Here is a 14,996-nt window from a genome sequence, read left to right as displayed (position 1 = left end):
CCACACCTTTCCAGCCAACTACATGAAACTATTAATGCAAAATAATAAGTCGAAACTCAAAGAGAGAATAGCTAGCTAATCACTATAAAGCCATAAACCCAACTTTCAAATTGATTAAAGGCCCTAAGTTATCACTTAAAAATTGTTCTGCACATAACTATGCATACAGATGAACACACGCGTTCACATAAAATGTAAGAAAAAAAAAGATTGAACACAAAAAATAATGCCTTTTCCTCATATCCACGACAGCAAAGAAAACAATTAAAGAGCTGAAAACTGAAACTCCATGGATTGAACATGAGAACTAAAACTAAAGAATACCCATTACTCAGAATCATAAAAAACAAATCCATGTTAAAAAAATAGCAGAAAAAAACTAACTTGTTGATCAAATTCATGAATTTTCCACGGACAACTATAAGGAAATGAAGAGAGGTAAGCAGTACCTGGAAATGTAAATCTTGAAGCGCAAACTGTGGGTCGAAAAGGAGACTATAGATGAAGAATTTTAAGGAAAAAAGGAGTCTTTGGAGTGGGACTGTGAGGGATTGATCGTTTGATTGGAAGTAAAAATCTTTTTTTTTTAAATTTTTTTTCTTGAGAAAGTGAGAAACCCTAAACTCTGGCTGTTTAAACTTTTCGAATTTACAAAGACACCCCCCTAAATTGTCTTGTTAGCACATGCTAAACACCCTCACAGATGAGAAACTGAGAAGTGAGAACAATCCAGGCCGTTATTTTGGACCCGGGACCAACCTTTTTCGGATCCATTCTTACCCGGTTAGTGGTGCATAAAAAACAGAGTTTTCTCACTGGTCCTCCTATATTTAGTTTGATGATTTCTTTTGACAACCATCTTTTAAGTAAAAATAATTGCTTTAATGTCTATTTGTATTTTAAACAAGTTTTGGACTGTTTATTTCTTTTAGAAGTCTTAATTCTTAAAGGTTCTCCTATTTTATATCTCTAAAAAAATAAGATTTATATTAATAAAATAAGATTAATTTAGTCTAAAAAAGCATTTGGCCTTAAATATAATAATTAAGCTTTTACAATAAATACTGAGAGAAAATTGTTATTGTAACATGTTGGACTAAAGCTAAAATGTTTGATACCAGAGGAACAGAGACAAAAAAAAAAGAGAGCATACATTTGTTTTCCCTAATAAGGTCCAAAAGTCCAAAACCCATCAAAGGAGAAAGAAGGAAAGTAAGAAACTTGAGACAACGTCATCAAAAATTAGTTCTCTTTTCACTTCACTGTCCTTGGCTTCATCTACCGTCTATAGAATTCTCAAAAAGGGTTTGTTTCATAAAAAATCAGCCAAAAAGAAGAAACCCAAGAGCTAGAAGATCAACCAGAAGCAGAATAATGAAGACTATCCCTTTAATTCTAATGGGCTGTGGAGGTGTTGGAAGCCAACTTCTCCAGCACATTGTGTCCTGCAGATCCCTTCACGCCAAACTCGTACTTCTCTTTCTCATTTCTTTCATCGCTTTCAATCTTTTCCGATGTTGGGTCTCTTTTATTTCCATTAAAAATAGCATCTTTTCATTCTAACGTCCTTCGCATTGTTCAAGTTGTTGTGTTTTGTCATTTGGGTGAATTGTTTGTGGAGTGAAATGAGTTAAAGGAGAAGTCTTTGGAGTTATTTCATTGATGATGAGTGATAACTATATTGCTTTGGATATAATTTGTTGCAAAGCAGGGAGTTCATTTACGAGTTGTGGGAGTGTCCGATAGTAAATCACTAGTTGTTGCATCAGATGCTAAACAAAAGGAATTGGACGATAACCTTTTAACTGAAGTTTGTAGGGTCAAATCAGATGGTTCTTCCTTGTCAAAGCTTAATGGCGTAGGTAAATTATTTTATATCCATGTTTCGTTTTATCAGACAAGAGCTACGCCCTTAATTATTTTTACAATCTTGCTTATGCTTGTTTGTTGCTTATTTCACACAGGTGAGTGTCAAACGTTCTCCAATTCAGAATCAAGAACGGAAGTGCTAGGCATTGCATCGCTTCTTGGAAAATCAACAGGTTTGTTTGGTGTTGTTTTGCTGTTGACTTTTTTGTCCCGGAATGTGGTCATTTATTAGCTTCACTTAAAGTGAAGCTTAGTTCATGGCCAAGAGGGGCAAGACGTTTATGTTTTTGTAATGTAATCCTTTCACCACAGGTTTAGTCCTTGTAGATTGCTCAGCCAGTTCCGAAACTGTTGGAGTGCTAAAGCAAGGGGTTGACATGGGTTGTTGCATTGTTCTGGCAAATAAAAAGCCTCTTACATCCACACTGGTAATAAGTTCTAGTACACAGCATATTAGCTGGTAACTTGAAACAATTAGAGATGCTTTTCATGTTGTCAAATTATATTTTTTGTGTAATGCCGTGGACATGAATGTTTTCACTTTGAACTACCAACCCATCAATAAAGTAACAGACTCAGTTGTAAAGAGATACTAAGTAGGCATTTCATGCTGTCATTAACAGTTTCTCTAATGATTTTTATGATTTTCTTATCTATACCTTGCTGCTGTTCTAAAATTGTTATTATCTTTCTTTGCCCTGTCCTGCAGGAGGATTATGACAAATTGGTTTCACATCGTCGCTTCATACGGCATGAGTCAACTGTAAGTGAAGTTGCAACAATCTCCTTAAAATATTTTTGGCTGCGAAGATGGAGTTTGATGTAACTCTACTGCAATGTCCCAAACTTTTTCTACTTATTTAGCTTTATTGTCTATTAGGTTGGTGCTGGGCTTCCTGTCATGTCATCAATAAATCGCTTGATTTCATCTGGAGACCCCATCCATCGTATTGTTGGAAGTTTGAGCGGTAAAAATTTGTGAATGCATTGTTATGAATCTATACTGTTAGTTTGAATGTTTGTTGGGTGTCTACTTGGTTTTCGGTATGGTTATCAATTATATACAACTATTGCTTTTGATTTGTTTTTTTATATACAAACTTGTTTTTGACAGGTACATTGGGTTATGTAATGAGTGAGGTTGAAGATGGCAAGCCATTGAGCCAAGTTGTTAAATCTGCTAAAAGCTTGGGATACACTGAACCAGGTTTTCTATAAAACTAAAATTGTTGTCTTTTAGCCAAAAACTTTGTTGATAGGTGAATCTTGAGATTCTTTTTGCTATGCATAATTGATTTCCACCCTTTAAAAATTTGACTTTTCTCTTTGGCCCGTGGTATTCTCGCAAAGAAGGTAGATTCTGCAAGATCTTTAAGAGTTGCTTAAATGTAATTTTATTTCTTAATCTTGTCGTTGCAGATCCACGAGATGACCTCAGTGGGATGGATGTTTCCAGGAAGGTTTGAATGATTAGAGTCCCTTTATGCTGATTAGTTTGTATATATATTTTTAAATTGTTGGACTGCAAGCTCTGTTCTCTTAGATATGAACTCATGCCATCTATTAATATAAACTGTTTGGCAGCATATATACGATTATTACATGCAGATATGCATTATCATATTCCTGGACCTCTTATGTGCTTTGCTGATCCATTTATGAGGTTTATTTGTCATTTCATGTATTTTATATTAAATATAAGGAAAAATATTTGTTTAATTTTCAAAATATATAAGACATAGGAATAAATAGCCATTGTGGTCTTTTGCTTGGGAAACTTCTATGGTCCAGTTTGTCCTGTCTAACATCTAACATCTGCTAATGGCTCGTTGATGTATAAATTGATTCATACTTGGTCTAAAGGATTATAGCTGGAATAGCAACTTTTCACCATAACTTATTCGAAGTGATGAAATGGAATTATCATAGTAACATAGACTCCAGGGTGAAGTTGATCTTTTCCTACTTTAGAATTTTAACAAATTGCTTCAACTACATATATGTGTGATTTACTTAGTTTCCATTCTATGAAGCAGGCTTTGATCCTTGCCCGACTTCTTGGGAGGTGTATTGAGTTAAGTAGCATAAGGGTCAGTAGTAAAACTCTCTGTTCCCTGCTGTTCTATTGATTGCTTTGAAGTCATAATAATCATACTCCCTTTTATTTTTTCAGCTGAGAACTATATTCCATTGAATATTAACTTCATACAGGGTAATATTTTGCAAATGTTACAAAAGCAATTAATGAGCATCTTTCCTGTGAAGGAATCGAGAAATTGTAAAAAACAAGAGTGGTTATTAGAACTTATAACTTTGTTTATTTTATAGAAACTGCTGATAATTCTTTTTGCCAACAATAAAGCAACAGGGAAATGTATGTTTGTTCACAGCATGACACTGTAGGTTGTCCAATTTTTGAGATAAGGAATAGACATCGACGTTGCACTCAGAACAGTATGCATACTTCATCTTGCCTTTTGCTAACGTTGAGCCAGGTCATGATGAAGGTGAATACTGACTACTGAATATTGTAGTGTTAGGAGCAATAAGAATTTTGGAGGGGCTGAGTTTAAAATAAATTCGTTGGTTTTACTATATTCAAAGAACTGTTTTACACTCTCTCTCTCTCTCTCTCTCTCTCTCTCAGGGGAGAAGGGGTGATGAGATGGGGATTTATGGGCTTGTGGCTGCCCCTCTCACCTCCAACCTTGATTTGGCATTTGTCCAAATAGCCAGTCAACTTTAACTTCCTTTTGATGGTTTGATCTATTTTGTAGATTGAGAGCTTGTATCCTGAAGAAATGGGACCTAGTAAGATGTCTGTTGAAGACTTTTTGAATGGTGGGCTTGTAAAGCTTGATAACAATATTGAAGAGAGAGTTAGAAACGCTTCACTCAATGGGAATGTGCTCCGTTATGTCTGTGTGATAGAAGGCACAAGGTATTTTAGACACTTTTTTTGAAACATGGACCATAATGTTCATATTCAAGCTCGTACAGACAGACATATGCAAATTTAAAAAGTTGTGATTTGTTATTTTCATCTGAGGTCTGAAGTAATTGTAGATTTATCACGGAGGATTTGCAGGTATAATTGATATATAATTTGAATAAAGAGAAAGAACTCTGAAGGTTGAAGGAGATTGATTGATCCGGCCAACTGATAGCCAAACTGGTTGTAAACCCTAACGAATTTTCTGAAATAAATTGAAATGAAAAAGTAGGATTGTTTATGGTGTTAATAATGTTTGCTAAATTTAACTAGTGTCTATCTAGTAGTGTCTGTGCAAATATCCTTAACATTGGACCTAATTACCATCAGTTTTTCTTCCCTCCTTGAACTTGCTAATGGTTCCATGACCACATTACTGCTTTTAGGTGTGAAGTTGGAATTCAAGAACTTACTAAGAATTCTGCTTTGGGAAGATTGAAAGGAAGTGACAATGTGGTAAGCCCCTCCTTTCTGTTGTTTTATATGTTGGGTCCTCCTCTGACTTTAATATTCTAATTCAAATGGTGAATTACATTTTCAAAATATAGGAAATTATTCAAAATATTGGAAATTACAGTGCTTAGTCCATTGGAAGTTGGATGGACAGGGAAAAACTATATTTACTAAATGATAAGGCTTCAAGTTTAGAATCCACGTGGTTAAATTCTTTTTCTTTTTTTTTGGTTTTATCTTATGGATAGAACAATAACATCTCATTTTCGGTTATGGTAGATTAAAACTGCTGAGACATTCAGCTCCTATTTTTAAGCTATTAGATATGAAGTTGAAGTATCATTCACCTGATGCAATTGCAGCTAGAAATATATACCCGATGCTATAGTGAACAGCCATTAGTTATTCAAGGCGCAGGAGCCGGGAATGATACTACTGCAGCAGGTGTGCTTGCTGATATCCTCGACATTCAGGATCTATTTCCCTGAAAGAAATTGGGGACATCAGCTTGAGAAGAATCAGGACTTGAGTTGCCGTGTATTTCACCTACAATATGAAGCAAAGAGATGCAAAGTTTTTGAATGTCGAATAATTTAGCTATCCATATGTTTCTGGAAAGAAATCTTGTACTAGAGATTGTGAACATGCGGGTATTTGAGCTGATTGGTATAAGCCTTTGCTATATGCACCTGCAGCAAATGTTGGAAAGAAACAAATCATACTGATACATGAATGGAAGTCGGTAACTTCAGATCTGCATTCTTTGGATGCTGAGAATAGAATGGAATTTTCTCTTTTATCCATTATAATTCAAAATTTCTTAAATGGGGACATTAGACATGATTTTTCTTGTACTGAAAAGAGCATTAACTGATCCCCATATTTTAATGAGGCTGCCCCCAATGCCAAGGGTTACCTTAACCAGTAGAATTTGAGATTTTGAACTTAAAATTTTGAGAGACATACAAAAACTTGATAGGATTATTGTGGAAATCTCAAGGAAGCAACAGTACTTGACTCTATCCTATACAGAGAATCACATGGATTGCTTTATATTAGATCATTCAAAACCTCAATGATGCAGTTGAATTTCCTTTTATCATTTCATAAGGTCTTATCTCAAGGAAACAGCAGCACTTGACACTATGCCATACAGAGAATCAGAGGGATTGTTTGAAACAGATCATTCAAAACCTCAATGGTGCAGTGGAATTTCCTCTTATCATTTCCTAGGGTCTTATCTCAAGGAAACAGCAGCACTTGACTCCATGGTATACAGAGAATCACAGGGATTGTTTTTATATAGATAATTCAAAACCTCAATGATGCAGTAGAATTTCCTCTTATCATTTCCTAAGGTCCTACCATATTCGAATCACATGTTTTCCTCTGGAAGAACTCATCATGACTTCAAGAACTAATCAATTTTTTGCAACAAATCGAAATAGTTAAACTACAGAAACAAGCATTGGCCATAATGAACTGTGGAGAACGCATTTTCATCAGAATGCATTAAGAAAGTGGGTTTAAGTGATTCCAGCCACCTGCAACGGTAGTTCCTCCAATGATTCATTTAAATCCTTCTCTCTCACTTCCATCTTTCCTTTTTCATTTGACAATCTGATGGTGAACCACTCTCACAATTTTGTGGTGGAAAATAAAAGAGATGAGATGCTAAACGCGTACAAATCATTATCTTTTCTTCAAAATTAGGACAATACTCATAGCCATTCTTGTACTTGTCATTGAAAGAAATTCTGGCATCTTCCTTCTTTGCTTTTGGAAGATGTAACATCACTAAAATGAAGGGTAATTGGCGTATATGAGAAATACTTGTAAGGAACATGGAAGTGACAATAGCCTTTTTTGGTACATAGGAAACTTCAACGCCACCTTCCCATATAACCATGGTTTGATCATGAGATTTTTGAATTGAAAATCTTAAATTCGTAACAAGTTTGGCTTGGGGGATAGGATATGAAGCCTTCCAGCTCTAGTTTCTTCAGGAATATTATATATCAAAGCTGGAAGCATCATCGACTTCCTTTTCAATGTTTCGGTACTTATACAACGTAGCGCAGACTAAAAAATAAATAAAATTCAGGGACCCTGCCGTAACTAAGATCCAATACAGGTTATCTAGCCTTCCACTGTTTATGTTTTCTGGCAACCATCCTGTAACATTCCTGATTAGATCGAGCAGAGCTGTGCTGACATAGAAAGCAATCCCGACGACCAAAGAAACCATGGCAGTAGCTGTGCTTCGCAGTAAGGCAGGGAATTCTTGGTAGTACAATGCAACATGTCCTGGAAAATGGAATGCATCGCCAATGCCAACCACAACAAGCTGTGGAAATAACCACCAGACCAGCATAGGCACTATGGCACCATGCTGTGCCTCAAGGTGGTGAGCATGGGCTGTTTTCAACCGTTTTGACTCCACCAGGGCTGAAATTCCCATGCTTAGCACATTGACAATGTGGCCTACTCCGATTCGTTGCAGCGGCGTCAGAGGCCTGCCAATCAGCCTCTGCCAGGTGGGAAATAGGAAACGATCAATGAGGGCTACGAAGATAGATGAGGATACTAGGATCACGACTATAATAGATGCAGCAGGGATTTTGAAGTTGGACCCAAGGTTACGGTCCATTGATAGAGCCTGGACAACTGTTATGCTGGATTGGATTGCTATAGGGGTGGTGAGAAATATACCACTTGACCATATTGGGAAAAGTCTTATCAGAGTTTTGAGATCTTCTACTTGTTGTAAACTGCATAGCTTCCATGGTCTTGCGATTGATCCATCCGAATGGATGTCTCCTTCCGTTTTCAGCGCTGCCCGGTTCAAGAACCTACATCAAAGGAGAAAACATTTTCACCTTCATTGCTTAGGTTGATTAGTTCAAATTTAGAGACAATCATTTGATGCCACATGCGCAAGGGTTGACCGGAGCACATGCGCCTTCGGGCTCTCCACTAAAGTTATAGAACTAATGGCATCTAAATTATCACAACTTGAAAAGGTTAACACCAAAGTGATCATCATATTTCTTACGACTCATTGATCATCATATCATATGGAATTTCAAGGGATCAAATAACGGATGGAGAGGCCTTCTACCCATTGATGTCACACTTCAAAAGATTACTATCTTTTGAGCATCTTTGGAAGTCTTGGATAAGGACCGAGCACTTTTTTTATGGCATACTCACTAACTCATGATCTGAATGACTAAAACGTCTCATTGTAGTACACCCAGTAGCCTAAAATTCACATGGGATGACATTGGTTTCTGCATGTATGACTATACCAGAAAAACTATTAGTTTTGAGTAGCATCATTCGCCTTTTCTGTGAAAGAAAGAGACGAAGGGGTGGGTAGTAATAGGTCTAATCATTAGTAGTGGATATAATTTGGAAATCAAAGTTTTTACCTGAAACTCCGTTTAGGTATTGCAGGCATGACCTTGTTCGTTCCATCATGTTCATGGTAATAATCATCACTTCTGGATGATAGCTCGACCTTCCTTTTCCTCACAGCAGCAACAGCAACACGAAGCAGACCCGTAAATGGGCTCCCACGTGGCTTGTCATACCGATAGAATCGGTGTCCGGCCAAGAAAATGGCTAAAGCAATGAAGTTAGCAGCGGAACATATGCCATATCCGAGCCCCCAGCTAATGCTTTCCTCAACATAGACAAGAGCTGTGGAACTTATTATGCAAGAAGCAAATATAGTGAAAAAGAACCAATTGAAGAAAGATTCTTTATCTTTTGGCTTATCAAGTTGGTTTGCTCCCATTGTTGCTAGAGTATATCGGCTCCCTCCCAAACTTGCAGATGCCATAGCCATACTCGCATATAGGATTGCCAATTGTAGTTTCGATGTAGTTTGGCACAGGCTTGATCCAGTTTCACAAGGCGGGGGCTTCAAAGAGCCGATTTTTGCTGTTAAGGTTAGCAGAATCATCCCCTGCAGAGCTTAATAACTACCAGATTGAGCAAACAGCCTTATATGATCATGCAAATGAAGTATAATTACTCAAACCACCAAAGATAAAAGAATGAACATAAAAGGCAAAAAGTCATTTTACCAGGGAAGAGATAAAGTTAGAAATTGCAACAACAGAAAAGGTTCCCAAGAAGGAGTCAGCAATGACAGCTCCAAGGATTGGAATCAGGTTTATACTACCATGAACCACGTTGGAAATCTGAGTAGCATCAATGCTATCCACATGGAATTCCTCAACCAGGTAGACAATCAGGTTTGCTAACCATCCGAAACCAGACAGCATCACCCCTGACAGGGTCCCTGCTTCGTGCCAACCAATAAACCAAGCTGTAACACAGTTGAGTGTCTGAGAAAAAACTTCATATCAGAGAAAAAAGAGACCTGCAATGAAGAATAAGGTGATCAAACCACCCTTTTTGCTTCTGGAATCTGACATTGGCGCTTCAGAGTCACCAGGGAACTGCTTGGACTCTCAAGCTTCTGCCACTACTGCTGTTGTTGAAGAGTTCTTATCGAGTGATTAATTTATAGCCAGAGATACGCTGTTCTCGTTGCCCTGTAAATATGCCCCACAAAGCTGCTTGTGCTTGTGTCACCCTCCCAGCATCAAGGCAGAAAAAATCAAGGTGGCAGCAGATAAAATTTATTGCAGTAAAATATATTCAACATTCCATTAAAGCATGTTGGACAAAATTCGCATGTCTTGGCTTCCTCTGAGAATCAGTTCCAGACGAAAGCCTGGCAGGTTGCCACACAGCATGCTGGCGGCCATTGTTAATTCTGGCCCTTTTTGTGTTCCTTTCTACTTTGCTTTGAACTCTATTAGGAGTACGCCATAATTTGAGTCAGTTTCAATCTAGGAATCAAACCAAAGTAAAATTATTTTGAAAAACAAGAATCCCCTATGAGATTTCCCATTTCGTATAAGAAATAGATATAATTATTAAAATATAATCAATTATTATTAACAACTTGAATTTTAACTTAAAATTTTTAAAAATTTTATAATTTAAGCTTGAAGAGTTACTAAACTAATAATACTTAGACTCAAGTCATTACACTTGCATTATCTTTCATGGTGTTGTCCCTTTTCTCCCTCTCTCAACAACCATTAATTGGGACATCAAGCTAGATTTATGTGTTTATATATATATATATATATATATATATATATATAAATTATATCCTTTGCACTTGATCATTTATAAAAGTAGTATATAGACAGAAAAGATGCCCTAGAGATGATGATGAACCCCAAAAAAAAAATGTAGAGGGATCATATCCTATTGGGACTGATAATGACTTAGAGCCAAGTCCCCCACAAATGTTATAAATGACAACTTTATAGTCTTGGTTTATAGTATAACATATATAAACAAATTTTAATGCATTAAATTATTAGCCATGTTGACGATAAAAATCATAAAATCAAAGGAACACATGGCACTTGTGGCAAATGAAATATGTTGCTAGCAACTTTGATTATCCACATTTAAATAATAATAATAAAAGAATTAAAAAAAACCGACAACATTTTTCTTTTTCTTTTTATTCATGATTTTCGTTGTTAATAACCTAAGGCAATAGGGACAGCCATGCACTATTGTATTTTTTTGAAAGATCATGCAATATTGTATTTAAACTAATCTTAACAAATAAATAAATAAAATAAGGTAAGGGTGAGTTTCCATGACTCACCCTGTTGCTTCAGTATCATGTTAATGACATTTTTCGTGTCAATTTATTTATTAAATTCACTTATTATAAAAAAATAAATTATTTTGTTCATTTCTAAAACATATGTGAAATTATTTTTCGATGAAATTTAGATTTTTTTTAACTGTAAGTAATGTATCATTGTTTTTTATAAATTATTTCTTTGTACATATATTTTTTTTCAATATTTAATATCTTTAATTTACAAATTGTCAACTTTTGGATTCATTTCATGAGAAGATTCAGGGTTTAATCATGACTCACTTAATTAACTAAATTATTATCAAAATAACAATGAATAAATATGTACTACTATATTGATAGTACTTAAATTGAAATATTTCTTAAATTTCGGAAAGGAGGAAGACTAAGAGAGGGATGTAAAGATTATTTTATGTACATAGTATATATTAATAATTTGGATTAAAATATGTCATAGAAGATAAAAGATTTACAAAAAAAAAGGGAGATTAGAAATTTAAATTTTAAACTTTATTGTTATTTATTAAAAAGAAGCAAAAGATTGAGTGTATATAAATTTGTTTTGGATAATTGAAACATACATGCAAATATATTTCATTGTATAGAGACAGATATACTGTAAAGTAAGCTGGTTTGTTTCTCCTTCACTTATCAAAGCTGGGAAACTACCTTTCCACTTCCTCTTCTGGATTTTGATATTTGTAAAGCTTAGCACAAACCAAATAATAACCAAAATTCAGTAACCCCAGCACAACAAAGGTCCAATGCAAATTGTCTAGCCTCCCATCGTTTATGTCAGCTGGCAACCATCTTGTAACATTCCTGATCAGATCAACCAGAGCTGTGCTCGCATAGAAAGCAATCCCGACGACTATAGAAATCATGGCAGTTGCTGTGCTTTTCATCGAGACAGGGAATTCTTGATAGTACAATGAAACGTTTACTGGAAAATGAGATGCTTGTCCAATCCCTACCACAACTAGTTGTGGGAACAGCCGCAAGGACAGCATAGGCACTGTGGCACCCTGCTGTTCCTGGAGGTGGTGATCATGGGCTATCTTTAGCTTTTTTGACTCCACCAGGCCTGATATTGCCATGCTCAGTATGGTGAACACATGGCCTATTCCGATTCGTAGCGGCGGGTCTAAGAATGGACCAGTCAGCTTCTGCCAGGTGGGGAACAGAAACCGATCGAACAAGGCAATGAAGATGGCTGTGGGGATTGGGACTACGACTACGATGGATCCAGCTCGGATCTTGAAATTGGGCCCAAGGTGACGGTCCATTGCTACAGCTTGGAGAACTGTCATGTTGGTCTGGATTGCGATAGAGGTGGCTAAAAATACTGTGCTCGCCCATACTGGGAAGATTCTGATTAGAGTTTTCAGATCTCCCACCTGTTGGACTGTGCATATTCTCCATGGCTTTGCAATTGATCTATCTGCATGGATGTCTCCTTCAGTTTTCAGTGCTGCACGGTTAAAGGACCTACATTAAATTAAACGACTTGATCAATTAAAAACCTACCTCAAAAGAAACAAATTTTCTTTGTTTGATTAGTTCAATGAATTTTCTTTTCATGGTTCAAATTCAAAGTTATTTATGAGATTCTATCACCAAAAACAAAAATGCAATTTTAAAGCATCATCAGGATCGATGTCTTGAATAAGGCTTCACTTCTCTGGAGCAAGTTATGAGGTTCACAACTTCTTCAATAGATTATCATCCGAATTAGTAATAAATATCACAACAAGGTTGAAGTTTTCTGCCTGACATGGTGAGCAAGGAAAGAAACATGGGTTGGTGGGATATGGCCAAAGGCAATCCTAAAGGAAGAGCATGAATTGCAGCTCTAATTAAAGAGAACTATGCCTTTGACTTACCAGGTAGATGCATCTAATTAAAGAGAATCAAACAATATGGATTCTGCATCTGAACATTTAGTTCATTGATTAATGAATTATTTTTTATTTAAATAATAAAATTATAATCTCTTTTTTCTCAATTATTAAAAAATAATAATAATATGATTTCTAAACAAAATATTCTTATATTTCTTAACCTCCTAGGTGACTTTTTTGACTTGGACAGGCCGAGTTAATGCAATTGCAACTATCTTAAATATATATATGCAAGCATCATCGTTAATAGGTAAGGATGGGTATTCATGACTCTCCCCTGCAGCTTCAATTTAAAGACAACGGCATTTCTTTCATGTAAATGATTCTTATTTAGCTATTTATTTATTAAACCCACTTATTATTAAAAGATAAATTATTTTGTTCATTTCGGAACCATGTGTCAATTTTTTTTGTCGACAGAATTTAGACTTTTTTCAATTATTAATTTGTAGTGTGTAAATTGTTTCTTTATACATATATTTATTTTTTATCAATATTGAATATCTTGATTAAACTACAAATCGTCAATTCCCGAATCCTTATCATAAGATGATTAATGGTTTATTAATTGTGACTCATTTAATTGATTAAATTATTATCAAATTAACAATGAATAAAATATGCACTACTATATTAGTGGTATTTAAATTAAAATATTTTTTAAATTTAAGATACGAAGAAGACAAAGGGAGAGATCATAAAGTTTTTTTTTGCAAGAGAGAAAAAACCCAATAGGACAAAAACCGTAATTAAAGAAAAGAGAGAACCCTTCCTAACATACATTCCTTGTAACCTAGACATGCTTATCCCCAACATCCCAAACATGACCAATTACATAAAATTTCCAGCTTGAATCAGCTTTTCGTTAAGGTCTTTCCATATGACTTGGTCTACATCCAATGTTTTCACGGACCTGGCTATTGTATGACCAGCCATATTAGCCTACCTTTTGCAATGAACGATAGAGTGACAAGCCAACCTCTCCATTAGCACTATGCAATCTTCTACCATATGACCCATATATACCTCCATTATAGTTCTTTTCTTTCAACCAATTGACAGCTTGTTTACGGTCTAGTTTTATCTCACCCACAGTTGTATTTTCTGGATTACAAACTATCAAAGACCAGACCAGTGATCGCAATTCAGCTTCTGTTACACTTGAGTAATGTGCAAACCATGTTACTCCTGCTAGGATTAAGTCCCCATTTGAATTCCTAACAATAAAGCCTGCTCCTAACTATCTCAAAAACAGCAGCATCAGTGTTCAATCTCCATCCATTTGGCCGCCTCCACCGGCTTCCATAACCACGTCTTCTATCGCACGTTGGCCACTTGAATAATTGGTATTTTGGTGTTGTGAAATCATTTTGTGACCCAACTCTATAACAGCTCCCGGGTCCAATCTTACTTGTTGGAAGATGAAAGAATTCCGAGCCTTCCAAATTGACCACATAACACAAATAATTTCCTCTTAAGTCCTCCTTTCCAACTTGTTGAGTTAACACCTTAAACCAGTCCACTATTGAGAGAAAACTTTCTGATATCTCTGTAAAAACCCATTTAGATGTAAGTCATGCTGCCATCGCGACTCGGCAATTGCACAAACAGTGAAAACCTGTTTCCAGATCTGCACCACAAGACGGACAATTTAACTACATATTTATCTTCCTCTGTACCAGTGCCGCTCGTGTATAGGAAGTTCACCGGTTAACACTCTCCATGCAAATATTATGATTTTATGCACACTATACAAACTAGTAATTCAAATTAAAACATGATGTAGGAGAAACAAGATTAATGAAAAAAGAGACGAGAAATTTAAATCGTGAACCTTGGTGTTATTTATTAAAAAGATATGGAAGATAGAGTGTATATAAATTTGTTATCGATAGATAGAATTGAAATATGCATGCAAATATATTTCATTGTATAGAGACAGATATACAGCAAAGTAAGCTGGTTCTTTTCTCCTTCAGTTATCAAAGGTAGGAACTACCTTTCCACTTCCTGTTCCGGATTTTGATATTTGTAAAGCTTAGCACAAACCAAATAATAACCAAAATTCAGT

The 14,996-nt window shown here is 35.7% G+C and overlaps 2 protein-coding genes and 1 pseudogene across 4 annotated transcripts in view; 1 reads left to right on the top strand and 2 right to left on the bottom strand.

The window, feature by feature from the left end:
• Positions 1-1,114: 1,114 nt before the first annotated feature.
• On the top strand, positions 1,115-6,113 carry LOC110412967 (Glyceraldehyde-3-phosphate dehydrogenase-like family protein). Of its 2 annotated transcripts, XM_021423639.2 has the most exons (13): positions 1,115-1,470; positions 1,712-1,862; positions 1,965-2,042; positions 2,182-2,297; positions 2,579-2,632; positions 2,750-2,837; positions 2,984-3,076; positions 3,289-3,329; positions 3,906-3,959; positions 4,260-4,376; positions 4,647-4,810; positions 5,248-5,317; positions 5,677-6,113. In XM_021423639.2, exons 1-13 carry the CDS (start codon positions 1,375-1,377, stop codon positions 5,800-5,802), a joined length of 1,248 nt encoding a protein of 415 aa, XP_021279314.1. In that variant the 5' UTR covers positions 1,115-1,374; the 3' UTR covers positions 5,803-6,113. The 2 variants fall into 2 exon arrangements, with proteins under 2 accessions (XP_021279314.1, XP_021279315.1); XM_021423640.2 differs by lacking the exon at positions 4,260-4,376.
• A 1,122-nt stretch (positions 6,114-7,235) lies between these two features.
• On the bottom strand, positions 7,236-9,797 carry LOC110412464 (protein NRT1/ PTR FAMILY 2.7-like). The gene is made up of 4 exons (XM_021422997.2): positions 9,708-9,797; positions 9,409-9,626; positions 8,749-9,287; positions 7,236-8,166 (listed from the first exon to the last, which is right to left on the bottom strand). Exons 1-4 carry the CDS (start codon positions 9,760-9,762, stop codon positions 7,326-7,328), a joined length of 1,653 nt encoding a protein of 550 aa, XP_021278672.2. The 5' UTR covers positions 9,763-9,797; the 3' UTR covers positions 7,236-7,325.
• Positions 9,798-11,689: 1,892 nt separating this feature from the next.
• LOC149527474 (protein NRT1/ PTR FAMILY 2.7 pseudogene) overlaps positions 11,690-14,996 on the bottom strand; it is a 6,452-nt pseudogene continuing 3,145 nt past the window's right edge. The window contains exon 3 of the transcript XR_016351016.1: positions 11,690-12,512. The product of XR_016351016.1 is annotated as a protein NRT1/ PTR FAMILY 2.7 pseudogene (transcript). The remainder of the gene's footprint in view (positions 12,513-14,996) is intronic.

This window comes from Theobroma umbraticum, unplaced genomic scaffold (genome assembly GCF_002168275.2).
Source record: "Theobroma umbraticum cultivar Fairchild unplaced genomic scaffold, ASM216827v3 scaffold_95.0, whole genome shotgun sequence".
Lineage (NCBI taxonomy): Eukaryota > Viridiplantae > Streptophyta > Magnoliopsida > Malvales > Malvaceae > Theobroma > Theobroma umbraticum.
This window is presented reverse-complemented; position numbering and strand designations above follow the sequence as displayed.

Coding starts and splice junctions, on each gene's coding strand:
- LOC110412967 (XM_021423639.2), top strand. CDS start 1,375: ATGAAGACTATCCCTTTAATTCTAATGGGCTGTGGAGGTGTTGGAAGC. Junction 2,298..2,578: donor AGCCTCTTACATCCACACTG/GTAATAAGTTCT, acceptor CCTGTCCTGCAG/GAGGATTATGACAAATTGGT. Junction 2,838..2,983: donor TATTGTTGGAAGTTTGAGCG/GTAAAAATTTGT, acceptor TGTTTTTGACAG/GTACATTGGGTTATGTAATG.
- LOC110412464 (XM_021422997.2), bottom strand. CDS start 9,762: ATGTCAGATTCCAGAAGCAAAAAGGGTGGTTTGATCACCTTATTCTTC. Junction 9,627..9,707: donor CACCTTATTCTTCATTGCAG/GTCTCTTTTTTC, acceptor GGCACGAAGCAG/GGACCCTGTCAGGGGTGATG. Junction 9,288..9,408: donor CTAACTTTATCTCTTCCCTG/GTAAAATGACTT, acceptor TAAGCTCTGCAG/GGGATGATTCTGCTAACCTT.